This window comes from Clinocottus analis, unplaced genomic scaffold, assembly GCF_023055335.1.
Source record: "Clinocottus analis isolate CAN_PGR_092001 unplaced genomic scaffold, fCliAna1.0.p SCAF_9, whole genome shotgun sequence".
NCBI lineage: Eukaryota > Metazoa > Chordata > Actinopteri > Perciformes > Cottidae > Clinocottus > Clinocottus analis.
Window position 1 is genome coordinate 1699484 of NW_027176251.1, and position 18027 is coordinate 1717510.

At 42.9% G+C, this 18027-nt stretch overlaps 3 protein-coding genes across 6 annotated transcripts; 1 reads left to right on the forward strand and 2 right to left on the reverse strand.

The window, feature by feature from the left end:
• Positions 1 to 784: 784 nt before the first annotated feature.
• LOC137780781 (gastrula zinc finger protein XlCGF57.1-like) lies at positions 785 to 3981 on the reverse strand. Of its 3 annotated transcripts, none has more exons than XM_068569003.1 (2): positions 3785 to 3981; positions 785 to 2970 (listed from the first exon to the last, which is right to left on the reverse strand). In XM_068569003.1, the coding sequence occupies exon 2, from the start codon at positions 2957 to 2959 to the stop codon at positions 1481 to 1483; it is 1479 nt and encodes a 492-aa protein (XP_068425104.1). In that variant the 5' UTR covers positions 2960 to 2970; positions 3785 to 3981; the 3' UTR covers positions 785 to 1480. The 3 variants fall into 3 exon arrangements, with proteins under 3 accessions (XP_068425104.1, XP_068425103.1, XP_068425105.1); XM_068569002.1 differs by lacking the exon at positions 3785 to 3981 and adding an exon at positions 3467 to 3598; XM_068569004.1 differs by lacking the exon at positions 3785 to 3981 and adding an exon at positions 3418 to 3463.
• A 93-nt stretch (positions 3982 to 4074) lies between these two features.
• On the reverse strand, positions 4075 to 8216 carry ndufaf6 (NADH:ubiquinone oxidoreductase complex assembly factor 6). 2 transcript variants are annotated; one of them, XM_068569020.1, is made up of 9 exons: positions 7979 to 8216; positions 7266 to 7365; positions 7044 to 7166; positions 6666 to 6722; positions 6392 to 6494; positions 5943 to 6076; positions 5460 to 5561; positions 4798 to 4854; positions 4075 to 4485 (listed from the first exon to the last, which is right to left on the reverse strand). In XM_068569020.1, the coding sequence occupies exons 1-9, from the start codon at positions 8134 to 8136 to the stop codon at positions 4357 to 4359; spliced, it is 963 nt and encodes a 320-aa protein (XP_068425121.1). In that variant the 5' UTR covers positions 8137 to 8216; the 3' UTR covers positions 4075 to 4356. The 2 variants fall into 2 exon arrangements, with proteins under 2 accessions (XP_068425121.1, XP_068425122.1); XM_068569021.1 differs by lacking the exon at positions 7979 to 8216 and having other exon boundaries at positions 7262 to 7315.
• A 1006-nt stretch (positions 8217 to 9222) lies between these two features.
• On the forward strand, positions 9223 to 17593 carry LOC137781117 (N-acetylglucosamine-1-phosphodiester alpha-N-acetylglucosaminidase-like). Its single transcript, XM_068569700.1, has 12 exons — positions 9223 to 9399; positions 10159 to 10373; positions 11395 to 11668; positions 12026 to 12162; positions 12258 to 12363; positions 13608 to 13736; positions 13893 to 14098; positions 14305 to 14352; positions 14465 to 14593; positions 14769 to 14891; positions 16156 to 16249; positions 17434 to 17593. Exons 1-12 carry the CDS (start codon positions 9311 to 9313, stop codon positions 17591 to 17593), a joined length of 1710 nt encoding a protein of 569 aa, XP_068425801.1. The 5' UTR covers positions 9223 to 9310.
• The last annotated feature ends 434 nt before the right edge of the window (positions 17594 to 18027 follow it).

An 18027-nucleotide genomic window follows, 5' to 3' on the forward strand; every position in this document is an offset into this window, starting at 1 on the left:
GTTACGTCAGAACACTTGTTTTCTAAACAGATTTTCATAAATGTACTTATTATATTATATTTCAATATATAACTTAAGCCCAAGCGGCTAAGATGGTAAATGTTGTACTAATTAAAATGTAATTAATTATCTGCTTAATTGAAGGGAATGAAAACAATTTTACTTCTTTCACTCCTTCTCTCCCACAACTTCATAGTGGAGGCTGTGACTTTTTTCAATAACATTTTAAACTGTTTAGTATCATACAGGAACTACATTTTACAAATATATTTAAAAAATCTTTATATGTTACAAACTAAATATTTAAATTTCTCCATGTCTAATAAATTGCAAAACAACCAGTATTTGTTACATCGTGTTATTCTGAAGCTCCGTTGGCTTTGCACAAAAAAATACATTTTATGAAACGAATGTTGTTCATCTCGACATGCAAAATATAAAATATGAAGTATTAAAGTATATGGACAATGTCCTATTGTTCTCAGCTGAGTTTAATCCCAACTCGAAGTCCTGAGTCTTCTCTAGTTATTGTCCAGTTGTTGAAGCTTTTATCCAAAGCAACTTACAATAAGTGCATTCAACCATGACTCCAAACTAAGAACAAGAATCAGGAAAGTACAATTTCTTCAAGAACCTGCAAGTAACGACAAATATATGCTCAATATTTGTTGATTTATTTACATTATCATGAAATCAACAAACTGGACTTAACAGGGTGTAAATCATATCAGTGAACAACACATTTGAGTAATGAAGGCAATTTATTTACATTTTTACAAACTAATTATAAATGTAACTTCTATTAACAATTAAACATGAACACAGATTGAGTTTCAAAAGGACAACAGGCTGCTGCTAGACTTTTCATTCACCCTACGATCAATCAACACGAGTAAAACTAAATCAAGGAAGTAATGAGTTTAAACTGGAGAGAAAACATTATTGAAGAGAAGGAAGCTTAAATATTTCCCTCAGTTTCATCACCTATGATCATTCAGCTCAAACCAAAGTGCTGCATAGAGCAACGGTCCCGAACCACCGAAGCCACGGCCCGGTACCGGTTGGTGAGTTTTACTTTTATAAACTTTATAATTGTTTTTAAGCCGGTCGCATCATTTTATTAAATCATATTTATCGCCCACACCGTGAAGGTGCATGAAAATATTATCTTACATGAACCGGGCTGTGGAGCAAAAAAGGTTGGGGACCCCTGGCAGAGAGGACAAGGAATACTTTGACATCTTAAACCATTTATAATAAATACATACATGGCAATACATAGCACATAAAACAACATCATAGAAACACACAAAGTATTTAAATTGAGCTTCATCTTAGCTGAATAAACTTATTTTGCAGTCTGTATCAGCCTGAGCGCTTGTGTTTAACTAGGTCTCATTTATTTCTGATGCTCTCATCAATACACTTGTGATTTGATGAATAACAGAGACGAGAGAATCTTGTTGAGCAAATTCCACGACTAATTTGTTTCTCTAGTGTGGATTTTTAAATGTTTTATCTGAGCACTCTTGAGTGAAAATGTTTTACCACAAACTGAACAACTAAATGCTTTCACTCCCGTGTGGACAGTCAAGTGATTGTTCAGAGATCCCTTTTGTGTAAATGTTTTACCACAAACTGAACAACTAAATGCTTTCACTCCTGTGTGGACAGTCTTGTGAGAGTTTAGGGCTCCCTTTTGTGTAAATGTTTTACCACAAACTGAACAACTAAATGGTTTCTCTTCTGTGTGGATCCTTATGTGATCGTTTAGGGATCCCTTTCGTGAAAATCTTTTACTACACACAGTACAACTAAATGTTTTCTCTCTTGTGTGGACAGTTATGTGATCATTCAGGTGTCTCTTACAAGAAAATGTTTTACCACAAACTGAACAACTAAATGCTTTCAATCCTGTGTGGATAGTCATGTGATGGTTCAGGTAGGACTTATTTGCAAATGTTTTACTACACACTGAACAACTAAATGCCTTAACTCCTGTGTGGACAGCCATGTGACAGTTCAAATTTCCCTTATGTGAAAATGTTTTTCTACACACGGAACAACTAAATGGTTTCTCTCCTGTGTGGATAGTCATGTGATGTTTAAGAGTTTTCTTGAGTGAAAATGTTTTACCACAAACTGAACAACTAAATGGTTTCACTAATGTTGTGGCTCTAGTGTGTCTCTTCAGATGTACCTGGTGGTCAGAGCTTCCAGCACATTCAGGCGAGCTGCTTGATGTATTTCCAGTACTACAGTTCACAGGTACTTCATTGTTTTGCAGAGGGTTTAAATCTGACTGAGGTTCCTGAGTCTCAACCCAATCTCTACTGTCATCAGTCTCAGGTTCAGACAGGTCTTCAGTCTCATCAGTATCTTGTCCTGGATGTCTTTTTGGAGCTGACTTCCTGTCTGTTTCAGATCCTCCACGATCTGCTCCATCATCTTCACTCTTTACAAGAGTGAATACAAACTTGATACCAGCCTCCTCAAGCCTGTTAAACTGGTCCTCCTCCTGACTGGTCCAGAGTTCCTCGTGCTCCTCTTTAATGTGAGGCGGCTCTGGGTCCTCTTGTGCCTCTTTAATGTGAGGGGGCTCTGGGTCCTCCTGTTCCTCTTTAATGTTGGGGGGCTCTGGGTCCTTCTGTTCCTCTTTAATGTGTAGGTGTTCTGGGTCCTCCTGTTCCTCTTTAATGTGGGGGGGCTCTGGGTCCTCCTGTTCCTCTTTAATGTTGGGGGGCTCTGGGTCCTTCTGTTCTTTAATGTGAGGGGGCTCTGGGTCCTCCTGTTCCTCTTTAATGTGGGGGGGCTCTGGGTCCTCCTGTTCCTCTTTAATGTGTAGGGGCTCTAGGTCCTCCTGTTCCTCTTTAATGTTGGGGGGCTCTGGGTCCTCCTGGTCCAGACTGGAGCTCCAGTCCTGCTGCTCAGGGGGAACCTCTTCTTTAACCACCAACATCTGCCGGACATCTGTGAAGAATAATAAAATATATTCATACGTCTGAGAAATCTTAAAATAAACTCTCTAATATTTAAGAGGTTTATCACTGAAAAGCAGTAAATGACCTGAATACTTCAGTACAGTACCTGTAACTACATGATGTGATTAACTTCAGTACAGTACCTTAAATGAGATCATCTTGGTTTTAGCCAATATAAAGTACAGTACTACTCCCTACCAGTCCCATCTGTGGAGTCACTGGTACAGCCATCTATTTATAAAGCATTGACAGGTAAATGTATTTTAATTGTGCTTTATGTATTGTATTCTATTTTTATGTCTTTTGTATTATCTGGACTTTGAGTCTGTAATAAAAGTTTGATTGAGAGGTAGTACAGTAATCATTACCATATGTAAATCTGAGATGTAGGACAGTAAAAAATTACAATATGTTCCTGTGAGGTCTAGTACTGTACCTGTAACTCTACCTCAGTACACTCAATGTGATTAACTTCAGTAAAGTACCTTTCGGGTTGAAAACAGCGTCCAGTAGTCTCCGTTGTCGCTCGTTCTCCTCTTTTGAACTAGAAAGTTCCTCCTCGTACTCTGCTATCGTTCTTTTAGACATTTTTACAACGACAGAAACGTTTCCTCCACACAAACCTAGCTTCCTCTCCATTAAACTGGGACTAGCATGCTAAGCTAACTTCAGTATCTTTATAGGCTACCGGGAGATGAGTCAGAAGAACAACATCCGGTAACAAAGGTGAACATCTAGAAGTCCATTCAGAAGGTTTATCCAGACATACGGAGACTCTGCTGGATCAGTACTGAAGGAGCTACCTGACACTTTATCAACACATCGACGAGACGCTCCTGATTCCACCGACGGGAGCCGCCATGTTGCTAACGGATGAGCATCCGGGTCAGCTGCAGCTTGCGGGGTCACCTTCAAAATAAAAGCTTTTAGAACCTTATGTCCTCCAGGGAACTGAGAGATTATAGTGTCTTACATATTCACATTTTATCTGTCGTGTTTTTAAAAAATCCTTTCATTTTCTTAAGCCATGTATAAATATAAATATACACACACACTCACACACTGATAGAAATGACATCTGAAACAACACAAATAAAACCAAAATGATGCTTTAAGTTTGCATACAACATCTGGTAATACTACAGCGGTCCATTCAGTGGATAGAATATTAGATTCTGGTCTCCAGGGAACTTTTCAACGAGAAGAGGGAAGAGCCGGAGGGTCGGTCCTGGTCGTTATTGAGGATGACGGGACTTCCCTGTGGTTCAAAACAAGTCCAGATTTCTCTGTGGACCTCCGGAGGTCTCTGGGCTTCAGTCCTGCAGATCGGCTATCACTGCAGGAGGAAGAGGAGGATGAGGAGGAGGGACTGATGTCAGTAGGTCTTCTTCCAGGAGCGGAGGTACAGCTGGAAGGGCACAAGGGGGTTTCTGTTCTTCAGACTCGGGTGGAAAACGTCAAAATCGGCCCTCCTCACTCGCTGCAGGAAGTCCTCCAACACCACCTGCAGCACACAGCACCACAGAAGAAGAGTCCGCTTTACCTGACTGACATCTTTCTGATGGGAGTGATTTGGTTTAGTTGAAACTTTATTTTCACAATAATATTCAGTCAAAATGAGTGGTTATTTAAATTAGCAGCTTTAACGCATGAAGCATAGACTTCTATACAACCAGAGGACTAGCCCCCTGGTGGTCAGGAGAGGGAATGCAGCTTTAACATGAAAACATTAAGAAAACATTATTTCAGAGATCATCTGTTTTTTGTTTTTGTATTACTAGTTTCAGTTCATCTCACTTGATGCCTACAGACTCACCGTCTGGAGGAAGGCCAGATTGGCAGCTGTTGGGACATTGTTGCTGAAGGATCGCGCCTGAAAGAGACGAAGATAAAAAATAAAAAAACAGCGGAGAAAAAAGTTGGTTAATGCCAACCGGCTCTTTGACTACAACAACATTCATGCCTGAAAACGCCCCACAACAACAGGTGCATATTCAGGCCTCATTTCTAGAGATCTCGCATCTACTCAGAAGCAACAGGAAACCAGTTAAATGTCTCTTTCCCATCAGAAGACACTGGTCCTGCTCCTCTCTGGAAACAGAACCACCGGGAGTAGAAGGAGAGAACCAGAACACGTCTTCACTGCAGAATAACTTTGTTAATATGACGTGAATTTATTTTTAAAAATGAAGTTTTTAGGTTGAATTTAATTGATAATAAATAAAGAATCACTCTTTGCTACTTGTGTTGCAGAGACTTTGTCTGTTCTTTAAAAAACTCAAATTACAATTCTCAGCTCTTCTGCCTCTTATAATTATTAAGTCTATTTTTTAAGTACATATACATATATATATATATATATATATATATATATATATATATATATATATATATATATATATCATCATCATCTATAATATTTTTATTGTTTTATTTATATTTTTTATTTTATTCTGAGCGTGGTTTCCGGGTACGTACGTGTTGTAGATGTACGTGAGCCTGGCTGGCGATGTCGTACACGACATCCCGGACGTTCTGCTCGCGGCTTCCTCGGATGAAGTCCTCTTGAGAAGCGCCGTGCTGCAGAAATGGCACAAAAAAAACACTTCAAAAACAACAACAATCTCTCCTTTACTATTTCTAGAAAGCTTCCCATTATAAGCTTTCCTGGAGGTTTTCCACCACCAGATATCATCGTATGCATTTGTTTGCCTCTAAATGTTCAGAACCTGGTAGCATGAGATACTTCTCACGCTCTCTTTGAAGTCACCAACCAGACTCCATTCATAAAAACAGTGATTTACAGGAGCTGCTGCTCTCCTGCTGCCTGTGTGTGTCTTCTTTATTCTTTCTTTCATCCGGTGTTTCCCGTCCCAACTTCCTACGAGAGAGAAAGAGACAGGCGGTGCAGAACCCAGAGAACCATCCCGGTTCCTTTGACCCGAGGCGGCATGGCCTCACCAGCATGCAGATGTCCATGGGCAGGTAGACCCGCCGCCGGCTGCTGTGGTACGGCGTCGCTCTCAGACACGTCACGATGCCCTGAGCTTTACCAATGTGGCTCGCTGCGTGGTCGGCGTGGACGTTCTTCAGCCCTGCAGAGAGAAAACACATTAAGATGGCTTCTCTTTCTCCTGTTTGGTTTAAAATAGAATAACATAGACATAACACAACATTAACATTATTTGTTTTTACCGTGTAAAGTGCCTTCGTTATTATTATAAATAAAAAGTAGTGTCATGATGTGAAAAGAATAAACTGAAAAAAAGCTTCTTTAAAAAAAAAAAATCATAAAAGTTCTAAAAAAAAAAACCACAATTTAAGATGTGTGACGTTTTGTGTGTCTGTCGTGGTGGTTTTCTGGCGTGTAACTGAAACTCAGCGAGCTCACAACAGGATGAAGAACTCACCTAGACACTCCAGCAGCAGGTAAACCAACGAGGACTGCGTGTTCTCCGAGTACGCCTCCAGCTCCTGCAGGTTCCTGTAGGCCCGGTCATCCAGATCTTTCTCCTGGTGGAACACACGGCGCTCATGAGCTCTCAAGAAACACACTTCTGTTGACGCGACTCTCTCTTTAAAGGGCTCCGGTCAAAAGAATGTTTGAACAAATTTCTACAAAAACACGACAGCTCTTAACATGACCGTATGAACCCTGTAACTAAATGTGAAGGTGCGTCTTACTCTCTCCGTTATGATCCTCAGCAGCCATCTCTTTGTCAGGTGATGTTTCCTCACCGCCTGCAAAACATTCCCCAGACTGTTGAAGTGAAGTCACTAAAGTAATGACACGTCTGATTCATCCCCAGTGTCTGAGGTACCGAAAGTCCTTCCATCCCGCTGCTGTCAGGCTGCACAACAAGCTGAGCTCACAGTAGACACAAACACTTATAACACTTTAAATTAAACACTTAGAACACTTTAATCACTTTTGGCCATTGTGTGCACAGCTACGGGACTAATAAAGGATTATTTTATCTCATCAACAACAACAACTGGTACTTGTGCTACAATGTTTCCGGGTGACTCGAGAAACCAAACCCTCTTCACGAGGATATTTACCCTCCATAGCTCGGCGCTGACCGGCTGGCCCGGAGGCTCGTCTCTGTAGATTTCTTCTATGGCCATCTTCCAGAACTGCATCCGCATCAAACCGATGGTCTTCTGGGAGACGGAGTCCTTCACCTGGTGGGGAAAACAAAAGAGGAAAGAAATTGCTCGACAAGCTAAGAATAAAAACCCCCGCTATGGTTATAATGGTTCCTCGTCTGCGGGACGACCTGCCTGAGCCAGCTCCACGTTAAAGGCCCTCAGAGCCAGAGAGGAGCGCCGGGCCTCCTCTGGGAGGAGCAGGGAGGACACATAGCCGTCATAGTCTCTGGACCTGGAGGAGAAGGAGGAAGAGGAGGAGGAAGAGGAGATGCAGTTATGTCATTCTGTATTGTCAAATCTTTTCCACTTTGAAAGTTTGTACTTTCACCATTATTTTTTTTGATGAACATTTCTTAAGTTTGCCCCATTCAACAAGCATCTAAAACCATATTTTCCAAAAGATTTTCACAAAAGATTGTAAAGGAAATTAAGCTTTTTTTTTAGAAACACACACCCATCTGCAAAACAACAGTTTTCTGGGTGAATTATACTAAAGGAACAGCAGAGAAAGACCTGTAGTAAGGGACCACAATTAAAATTAGAAAAAATGAAGATGCAAAATAAAATAAGATAACAAATAATTTAGCGTTTGTTAAAACAAGTATTGTATCAAAGAGTTTGTACTATTACAAACACTTTGAAAGCAGGACTTTCAGATCTGCAAGTACAGTAGAAAATGTATGTATGGTAACCTGGTTAGACCCGAAATGAACACTGAACACTATAAATTTACAGATTGCACGACAGTTTCACAAATACATGTCAAGTGTCGTGATCTCTCGCGTTATCTAAATTTACACCGAAAATGTGAATGGAGTCTGGCGTGGATGCGCGTCCTGCCTCACCTCACCAGCTCCATGCAGAACTTCTGGGAGTCTGACGTCGCGCTGCTCGCCGCTCTCTGCAGGCCAACACTGACGGGGAAAAGCTCCCTGAGAAAAATGCGACACAGCGAAGTTTTACTGCTTAATAGTCCACGTTTAGCCCTGATACCGGCTGCCATGTTCCCCTTCAAACGTTCACCCCTGGTGTCACCATCAAAACATTCCCCCGAACAACCGCCACAGAGGGGATTTGACCGTCCGCTTCTTTTTAATTTAACGAGAGCCGCAAAAAATATCTCCCGGTGAGTTGTGAATCATTAGTGGACATAAATGTGATTTTTCAAACTGTTATATAAAAGAATAACAACAGTTAATGGGTTGGTTAAAAAAAATAAATCACACGGAAGGTAGACGGTGTCAGACTTGACCCACATCCGCCACAATACCGGAAGTTTGACGATCCTTCCGCCAAAATAAGAGTAGCACACACAAAACATAGCCAGAAAACTATCAAGTAGTACAAGATTGTTTTTAAGGTATTTATGGCCAAATTAGCATAAGAACAGATAATAGCGTAACAACAATATTAATATAACTTATAACAGTTTATTTAAACCAACATACTTTCTTTTTGAAAATGAGGCAAATACCAAACATTATTAGTTATTTAATGGTAAAGTGTTAGTGATTTGCATATAAATAACTGTGTACATGTTTTATTGTTTGGATGTATTATCAATGCTATGTCTTCATATGGGACAGATGAAATGGAACGGTCGTTTTGATTAAATTTGTAATTTGCATTTCAATATATGTCTATTTGCAAATATTTATCCAAAAATACACACCGTCTTTCTATTGTTTAGTTTTTTTTGACACCACTTCCTTTTATACATCCTCCTTTCCATAAACCAGATCTAAGGTGAAATCACTCTCTCTCTCTCTCTCTCTCTCTCTCTCTCTCTCTCTCTCTCTCTCTCTCTCTCTCTCTATATATATATATATATATATATATATATGTATATATATATATATATATATATATATATATATATATATATATATATATGCAAAGAAAAAGTTTTTGCTTGCTATTTTTATTTTTACTCACTGTATTAATACCAAGCCCTGCTTGTTAACGTGTATCAGTGTGAACGCTGCAGGGCGAACGGGACGACACCTGTCCTCTTACCTGCTCGTCATCCGGGTCCTTCTCTCTGTCTCGTGTCAAATCCGGATCAGCAACAATCGATTGCAGTCGCATAAATCCTCTGGACGGGGTCCAAGTCGCAGGTTCTGTGAACGCGACCAGCGAGGGAGGACGGGGACTGGACAGTGCGGACGCGACCCCGTATGGCAACGAGCTCGGCGACGCGCCAATGCGCGCGACTGGCACTGCTAATGTGTCTCTGGGTCTGGCCGGCGGGGAGCGAGGGGACAAGGTGAGGCACTTCAGGGTGCTATTTATACCAGTATATACATATATATATATATATATATATATATATATATATATATATATATATATATATATATATATATATATATATATATATATATATACATATATATATTATATTATAGACCCGCTGGGTCTACGGTCAGTGGTGGAGGCGGCAGTGGGTTCTTTTAATAAGCTGCAGAATATGTATGTTTTTTGCTATTATTATAAGCTGGTAATTATACCGTTTATTTAAGTTGTATTGGCTAAGATGCACATTAATTAAGTGACAAGGGTGCTTATTTAAAGATTATACAACAGAATAGTTTTCCTTCTGTAATCATACACTTGAAAACTGAACATATTGTTGACATTGTCACTAAGTATTTAATGCAAAAAGTAAACCATCTGCAAACAGGCCTGTGTTGTTTTGACAGCCATCAGTCTGAGCCAAATAGGAACACAATGTAGTAAATAATGCACATTATGTGTCATGCATTGTGTGTACATTATGACACGTGTCATTATGTGTCATAATGTATATTATGGCATACATTATGTGTACATTATGTGTCATGATGTACATTATGTGTACATTATCAAATCAGATCAGAAATCGTTTATTTGCATTTGCCTGCCTGCCAGTATTTCACATTAATAAAATTAAATTGATGTGACATCATTATGACAATACACCAGGTCGGTCTCCAGACCCCACAGATCACCTTGAAGGTGACCTCTAAACACATTATTCCTGCAGAATTTCTAAGGACGACGACGTTATCCTGCCGTACACCAAGGGCCACGGCCCCTCCCACGCACATCGCCACGTGAGGGACTACCAGTTTGAGGCCCACGGCAGTAAGACGTACGAGACGTGGCCGGCCAGTCGCCACGGAGGCCTCCCGGTGGCCGAGTCCACCGTCTTCACTGCGGACACGCCGCTCAGCGGGGGTGCGTCCCGCTGGGTCTACGGTCAGTGGGGGAGGCGGCAGTGGGTTCTTTTAATAAGCTGCATCTCATGTTATAAACAGGTGCTCCCAAAACTGTTTGCAGAATTCTTCATTAGTAGCTCTTTCTCACTCTCCAAGTCCTCAGACTCCCATGAATCCACACCTGAGCCTCTGCTGTGAGAGCAAAAAAAAACTTTACAAGCGCATATAAGTCCATTTTACATGTTTATAACACAATTCAACCATAGATATTAACATAAACCATACATATGACTCAAAGTACTTGAAAGCGACTCGAGAGAGCTCCCAAAGTTATGGAAATATCGATTTTTGTATTGCTAGCTTAATGCTACACATGATTGGTGCATGTTTCTGGAAAGCTTACAACATACAGAATCCACCAATTGCGTCAAAACCACTGGAGACAAAACTCAGCAAGATATCCAAACATTACAGCCAGAACAATGAAACATGACTTAGTTATGGAAGAAACAATATTCCATACGGCCTTGTTTGGTATATGTTGGTGCATCTGCTTGACCAAAGCCCCTCTGTTGTGGAACCAGAGGTGTTCAAGGTCCAAGAAGAAAGTTAGGTCATTTTTGTCTTTCAGCGGACCTAAACCTACGGTTCATGAAATGTGCACTAAATGTATTTTTAAAGTATTGAACTTTACTTAATCAAAGTCAAACTTTGCAGGGATACTGATATCACATCGTGATATTTTCTAGTATAAAAAAAGAGATGATATGCATCATAATAAAGAGGAAATACAGCCTAGAATCAAAAAAAAAATTGAGGTTTTTATTTAATTTTTTATTTATTGTGTTCTATCATCAACCAATAAGCAGTACAACATATACTGTTATATGAAGCTCTTAACTCACAAGTGGTTTTTGTATTTTAAACCTTTTGAAATGATTCAAACAGCCTTTGTGGTTGAGGAGATATTCTGTGTGTAGTATGGGGATGCAAACCATTTCGATTTTTTGAGGGAAAAAAAGCTGTGGCTAAACGAGTTAAAGCATCATCGTCGCCTGCAGGTCACGTGACGGTAGTTCGCGACCCGCTGAGGACGCTGTCGGTGGTGGAGCCCGGCGGCCCCGGCGGCTGCGAGACGAGCCCCCGGCCCCGGGTGACGGTGGAGGAGACGGCCTCCCGGGCCGGCTGCCTGTACGCGCAGAACGCCGGCTTCTTCAACACCACCTCGGACCGCTGCCTGGGCAACGTGGTGAGCGACGGCCGCATGGTGCGGGACAGCGGAGGCGTGCAGAACGCCCAGTTTGGCATCCGGAGGGACGGCAGCCTGGTGTTCGGGTGAGAGGAGACGCGGTCGGGGCAGTTGGGAAGGTTTGAAGAGCTTTAAGGTCGGCCGGAGACCAGCAAGTCCTCTGAGACGTCAAAACCACTGTTTTTGTGAAAGGAGTCTGGTGCGGGACTGCTTCTAAATTGCTGAACATGAGGGTTAAATGCAGAGGTCGTATTTTATGTATGTATGTCAAATATGTAATGTGACGAAAAAACGTTGAACTTTAACAAAGAGAACAAACAGAGCAGCTTCAGTTCCACCAAAGTCAAGAGGTGAACATTCTCAAAATGCAGCGTTCACTTTGATGTGGTTTAATGAACATGTACGTGGTTTGGCTCTCTAATCACTGCAGTCTGCCCCCGCAGGTATCTGTCTCAGGCGGACGTGCTGGACCGGTCCAACCCGTTCGTCCAGCTCGTCAGCGGCGTGGTGTGGCTGCTGAGGAACGGAGAGGTTTACATCAACCAGAGCCTGCAGGCCGAGTGCAACATTGTGGACATGGGTACAGCCGCACCGTGTGCACAGGGAGGAGTTGGTGTTACCGTTGCTGGCAATCTCAAAGTTAAATTAAACAACATTTTCATGTTGTTGCAGAAGTGTTCCGCAATTTCGTGGACGTGCTGTCAGCGAGGACGGTGGTGGGTCACGACGCCGACGGCAACGTGGTCCTGTTCCACGTGGACGGGCAGACCCTGAGAAGAGGGTGACTCACACTCATGTGTTCATAAAGGAAAAGTGTCTCTTCAATAAAAAGATCTAGTTTTTTTTTTCATGAAGACTACATCTGGCAATTTGACATTCCATAGGCGTTTCTGTACTACCTTTCCTTTCTTTACCACCTTTCTTTACTACGTTTCTGTACTATCTTTCTTTACCACCTATTTTTAAACCTTTCCTTACTACCTTTCCTTACTACCTTTCTTTACCATCTTTCCTTACTACCTTTCTTTACCACCTTTCTGTACTACCTTTCCTTTCTTTACCACCTTTCCTACTCCCTTTCTTTACTACGTTTCTGTACTATCTTTCTTTACCACCTATTTTTAAACCTTTCCTTACTACCTTTCTTTACCATCTTTCCTTACTACCTTTCTTTACCACCTTTCTGTACTACCTTTCCTTTCTTTACCACCTTTCCTACTCCCTTTCTTTACTACGTTTCTGTACTATCTTTCTTTACCACCTATTTTTAAACCTTTCCTTACTACCTTTCTTTACCATCTTTCCTTACTACCTTTCTTTAACACCTTTCTTTACTACCTTTTTTTACTACCTTTTTTTACTACCTTTTTTTACTACCTTTCTTTACTACCTTTCTTTACTACCTTTCTTTACTACCTTTCTTCACTATGTTTCTTCACTACGTTTCTTCACTACGTTTCTTTACTACCAACATGATCCTGTTCCAGGTGGACAGACAGACCCTGAGAAGAGGGTAACTAACACTCATGTGTTCATAAAGGGCTGCCGGCAATGTGTCTTTTCAATAAAAAGATCTAGCTTCTTTTATTTTTCATGAAGACTACATCTGGCAATCTGAAAATCCATCGGCGTGACTGTCGGTTATAATCCCAACCACACTGCACCACGCCCACCGCTGAGCCGTTTGGTTTGACTCCCATTATCTCACCTGCTCGGGCTCATCTTCACTGCATCGTTTTGTGCTGTTGTTATTTTAATGTGTCACAGTCCTGTGTTTGTCGGCTTCGCCTCAAGAGCTTGAATCTGAGAGTCACTAGCCTGAGTCGCCTCATGCTAGCTGGGTTAGCGTAGCTTCAGTTCGGTGGCGTTTGGTTCTGCGGGTCCGGTCGGTCGGCCTGCTCTTCATCCTGACGCTCACAAAGATGTTGCCTGTAGTCAACAATCATTGTTTGTGTATTAAAACATGTCGCATTACAACGGAGAGCAACACTTATGCCGCTTGTGTGTTTGTTCATATCTGAGCAGGATGAATCTGTGGGAGGTGGCCGAGTTCCTGAAGAGCCACGGCGTGATCAACGCTATCAATCTGGACGGGGGCGGGTCTTCAAGCTTCGTGGTCAATGGCACACTGGCCAGCTACCCGCCTGACATATGGTGAGCCGACCAAAGGTCATTTATATGTGTTTCAGTCCCCTTTGGCAACAGAAAACCTATATGAATTACGGCTGACCTTTTGACCTCAGCTTACCTTTACCATTCCTGCTTCATTGGGTTTTTTTGGTTGATATTTAATTAAAATCTTCCTCCCAGTAAACCGGACAGCAGGTGGCGCTGTGCTCGGAACGTCTCCACCGTGTTGTGCGTCCACGAGCGGCGCTGCGAGCCGGCGGACTGCAGCGGACACGGAGACTGCGTGAACGGAGGCTGCCGCTGCCGGCGGGGCTGGCGGGGCGCCGCCTGCGACGCGCTGGCCTGCAGGCCGGCCGCCTGCGGCCCACACGGGGTCTGCACCGCCGGTACTACTACTACTACTACTACTACTACTACTTCTTCTTCTTCTTCTTCTTCTTCTTCTTCTTCTTCTTCTTCTTCTTCTTCTTCTTCTTCTTCTTCTTCTTCTTCTTCTTCTTCTTCTTCTTCTTCTTCTTCTTCCTTCCTCCTCCTTCAGCTCGGTCTGAACACCTTGAACACACCTTTCTGTAACCGTGTGTCTGCTTTGCAGACGGCTGCGTCTGCGCTGCCGGCTGGAGAGGAAAGCGCTGCAGCGAAGGTAATCAGGAGCGTCACCGATCACATCCATTGATAAACTGATCCACCGGCTGCGGCTTTGATCCGTCTGGTTTACGTGGACGCTTGTTGACTTGTTGTTTCTCCTGGTGAAGAATGCTCGCCCGGTTTCTTCGGCGCCGGCTGCCGACGCGCCTGCGTCTGCTTCAACGGCGCCGCCTGCCACACCGGCAACGGGAGCTGTACCTGTCTCCCCGGTTTCCACGGTAACTTCTGCGAAAAAGGTAAGAAGCCGTGAATGGAAATGCAACACGTTTCAACTTCTCATCACCAGGGCTTTTATTTTGAAAGGCCTCGTGTGACGCTCAAAGGTATTTGTGTATTCAGCAGTGAGGGACTTGTGCTCATTTGAATAAAAGTCAAAACTCTGGGCCTCATTAACCCTTGTGTCTTCGTCAGTGTGTCCCCTGGGTTATTATGGTCTGTCCTGTGCTCACGAGTGCCAGTGTGACGACCACGGTCCATGTGACCCGCTGACAGGAAGCTGCACCTCGATCAGCGCCGCGGCGGCAGTAAACAGAGGTATGTTGTACTTCTTCCCCACGTCGAGGGACAGTTTTTAAAAACATAAATACATACATCTTCCACTTGCACCACGTAGACAAACACACACATTACTCACGGCTCTTCTCCTCCTCAGCGGATCTTTCTTTGGCCAGAAAGCTGTTGGCGTTGTGGAGGCAGCAACACGAGGACACGTGCAGCGGCCATCGCTTCCTCACAGAGTAGGTGTCAAAGGTCAAGTCGGATAAATGACGTCATATATTTATTAGGGCTGGGCGTTATTAATGCGTTCACGCAGCAATTCAATAGTGCGTGATAGTAATTTGAAAATGCTTTAAATGTATTTTTTTTGTCGCAGTAGGCGGAGCTTTTCGCTTTAGCACACAGGTGCTGCACTTTAAATCTCTCCACATGGTGTAGTTCAGACCTGGGCGTCTTACGGCTCTTCCAGTCCGGCCTGCGTGAGGTCAATCAAACATGAACAATAAAACAAAAAGATGCATACATTCAATACAACGACACTGCTTTTACTCTGAAGGCCATTTGTGATTTGAAGACTTGAGCCTGACGTGAAAGCAAGTATTGTTCTGTGGTTTCTGTTCTCGGCGAGCGGCGGTGCTGCCGCGAGCCGCTTCGCCTCACAGGGAGAGACGCAGGCGGTCGGTCCCTCAGGGGCCTCGCTGCAGGCTTACTACTGAACACACTGTTTATGTTATTCCTGATAAAATATTAATGTTTCTTCTGGTACCTGTTCAGTAAAAGAAAGAAAACTGATTTATAAACTATATATGTATGTATGTTAACTTGCTGTTGCTCCAGAGTGCTGTTATATTGTTCTGATAACATTACTATAAAATTAAAGTGCGCAATACACTACTTTTTACTTCATTATTGAAATTTGGCGCATAATGTAATTAATCTGAGGAAAATCATGCGATTAATCAGTTAAATTTCTTCAATTTTGCCCAGCCCTAATATTTATATTCGATGCCCCCGAGCCGTTTAGTCTGACTTAAAACACGGCTTTTGGGTCCGTGTTTACTTCCTGTCAGCTGATGTCTCATGCTGATTGGCTGCTTGAAGTTGTACAAAAATGACGCCGTCCTGCATCAGAGTGTGTGTGTGTGTGTGTGTGTGTGTGTGTGTGTGTGTGTGTGTGTGTGTGTGTGTGTGTGTGTGTGTGTGTGTGTGCACTCTCGCATACACTAGAGGGCGTGACGGCCCCGCCTCTTGTTGGCTGCTGCGCTGCTTGTCTTTGTGTTTTTTGTGTTTTGTGTTGCAGATGCAGCGGGTGTGGTCGGGTCGTTGTCTAGGCTACTGGGAACACCTGGACCGGGTGTTCCCAGTCCTATAGGATGGCACCTCACCTGCTCCATGTGGGAGAGAGTAAGGGGAACCTCTGCTCCCTACGCTCCACACTCCCACTTCCTCTTTCACTCCTCCCACCCGTCTCTCTTTCCCTACCTTCATCCACACAGACACGCCTACTCACTACCTTACTGACACGCCCACTCATCACCTGACTGACACCTCATGACGCGTTCACGTCTGGTTGTGCGTCGTCTTTGAGACGACACCTGACAAAGAGGAGGCGTTCTCGGGGCAGTTGGACCTGCAGCTTTTTAAAATGTTTTAATCAACATGGTGAATTAGGTAGTCTAAAGTCTAAATGCAGATTTCTTTGAGTAGCACAGTGATGCACTGCTCTAGCCTATTTCTTCTGGATAAAATGCAGAATGCAAAACAAGATTTATTTGGCTAAAAAACAATACGTTTTGTTGGTGCAACTCAGCTTGAACAGTAAAACCTCTTTCTTCTCTTTTGTGATTTTAGTCCAATTTCAACACTGGTCATTAATTATGTTTCATCAAAACCTGATAGATAAGAGTTTAAAAGTTTAAACGCAGACACGTGGCTGGTAAACCAAACTATTTCCTCAGTCTGATTATGAATAGTAACTAGGTATATATATATATATATATATATATATATATATATATATATATATATATATATATATACCAGAAAACTCGGGTTACAAGCCGCTCCTAGCTTCGGTGGGTGTCCCCGCTGTAGCAAGCTAGCGCTGCTGCTAGCTCCCCGCTGCTGCTGCTGCTGCTACTGCCCGCGTCAGGCGTCAAGCCGGGGCTAGTCCCGCTACCTTCAGTGGTTGTCGGGGAGCTCCCGGAAAATAACAGAGAACTAACAGCGAACTAGCAGCGCTTGCTGGCTACAGCGGGGAGCTAGCTAGAAGCGGCTTATGACCCGACTTTTACAGTATATATACATATATGTGTGTGTGTATATGTGTGTGTGTGTGTGTTTCAGAACTAAAACACAAAAGTCTTTTATTGTGTAGGAGTCTGGTTTTGGACCGTTTGGCAGCAGGTTCACAGAATAAATAAACCATAATCCTAATTATGGCGTGTCTCCTGGTCACGGACCAACTTTTGTATGCAATAAGACCTTCAGTAGTTTATGGATTGAGGCGTTTCATTTGGTTGCTTAAGCCTTGTGTCAGGGTCCGCGGAGGCGTCTGACCTCTGACCTCTCTCTGCAGGCGCTCGTGGCTGATCCTCACCGCCTCGTTGGCCGCGTTGCTGCTCCTGCGGCAGCTGCTGCTCGTCATGCGGGCGAGCCGCAGGTGGATCCTGCACGGCTACCTGTCCGTCCACGTGTCGCTGAGTGCACGAGGGCACAAGGAGCTGCCGCTGCGCTGAAGGACGTCCTCCTCGTGTTGCAAAGGAACATATCTGGATCTATTGATTATTATGAAATACATGGGGCCAGGACTTCCTCCCTTTCATCTGAAAGGCTATAAAACAAAAACAGGTGGTCAGATGTTGAAGATTAATAAATAAGTATGAAGCAGCTTTATACTGAAGATGGAACGAGTAACAAAACTCAGGTGAAGACAGTGAGTCTCCTGGTGGAGGGAAATCAGACACTTTGGTTGGGAGTCAGCGGTGGAATATAACTAAGTACCTTTACTTACTTCTGTACTCAAAATACTGTATAATAGTAAAATATGAGTATTCATTTTGAGGTTGGGACTAAACAGACATATAGAGGTGTCAGTTAGGGGTCAGGGTACTTTATTTTACACACCAAGCAATCAATTCATGGTTATTTTATTTATATATATATATATATA

Coding starts and splice junctions, on each gene's coding strand:
- LOC137780781 (XM_068569002.1), bottom strand. CDS start 3,569: ATGTCTAAAAGAACGATAGCAGAGTACGAGGAGGAACTTTCTAGTTCA. Junction 2,971..3,466: donor CGCTGTTTTCAACCCGAAAG/GTACTTTACTGA, acceptor TATTCTTCACAG/ATGTCCGGCAGATGTTGGTG.
- ndufaf6 (XM_068569020.1), bottom strand. CDS start 8,136: ATGGCAGCCGGTATCAGGGCTAAACGTGGACTATTAAGCAGTAAAACT. Junction 6,723..7,043: donor TCAGCGCCGAGCTATGGAGG/GTAAATATCCTC, acceptor AATGTTTTGCAG/GCGGTGAGGAAACATCACCT. Junction 6,495..6,665: donor TGAGGATCATAACGGAGAGA/GTAAGACGCACC, acceptor GTGTTCCACCAG/GAGAAAGATCTGGATGACCG.
- LOC137781117 (XM_068569700.1), top strand. CDS start 9,311: ATGGCAACGAGCTCGGCGACGCGCCAATGCGCGCGACTGGCACTGCTA. Junction 12,163..12,257: donor GTGCAACATTGTGGACATGG/GTACAGCCGCAC, acceptor TTGTTGCAGAAG/TGTTCCGCAATTTCGTGGAC. Junction 12,364..13,607: donor GGGCAGACCCTGAGAAGAGG/GTGACTCACACT, acceptor ATATCTGAGCAG/GATGAATCTGTGGGAGGTGG.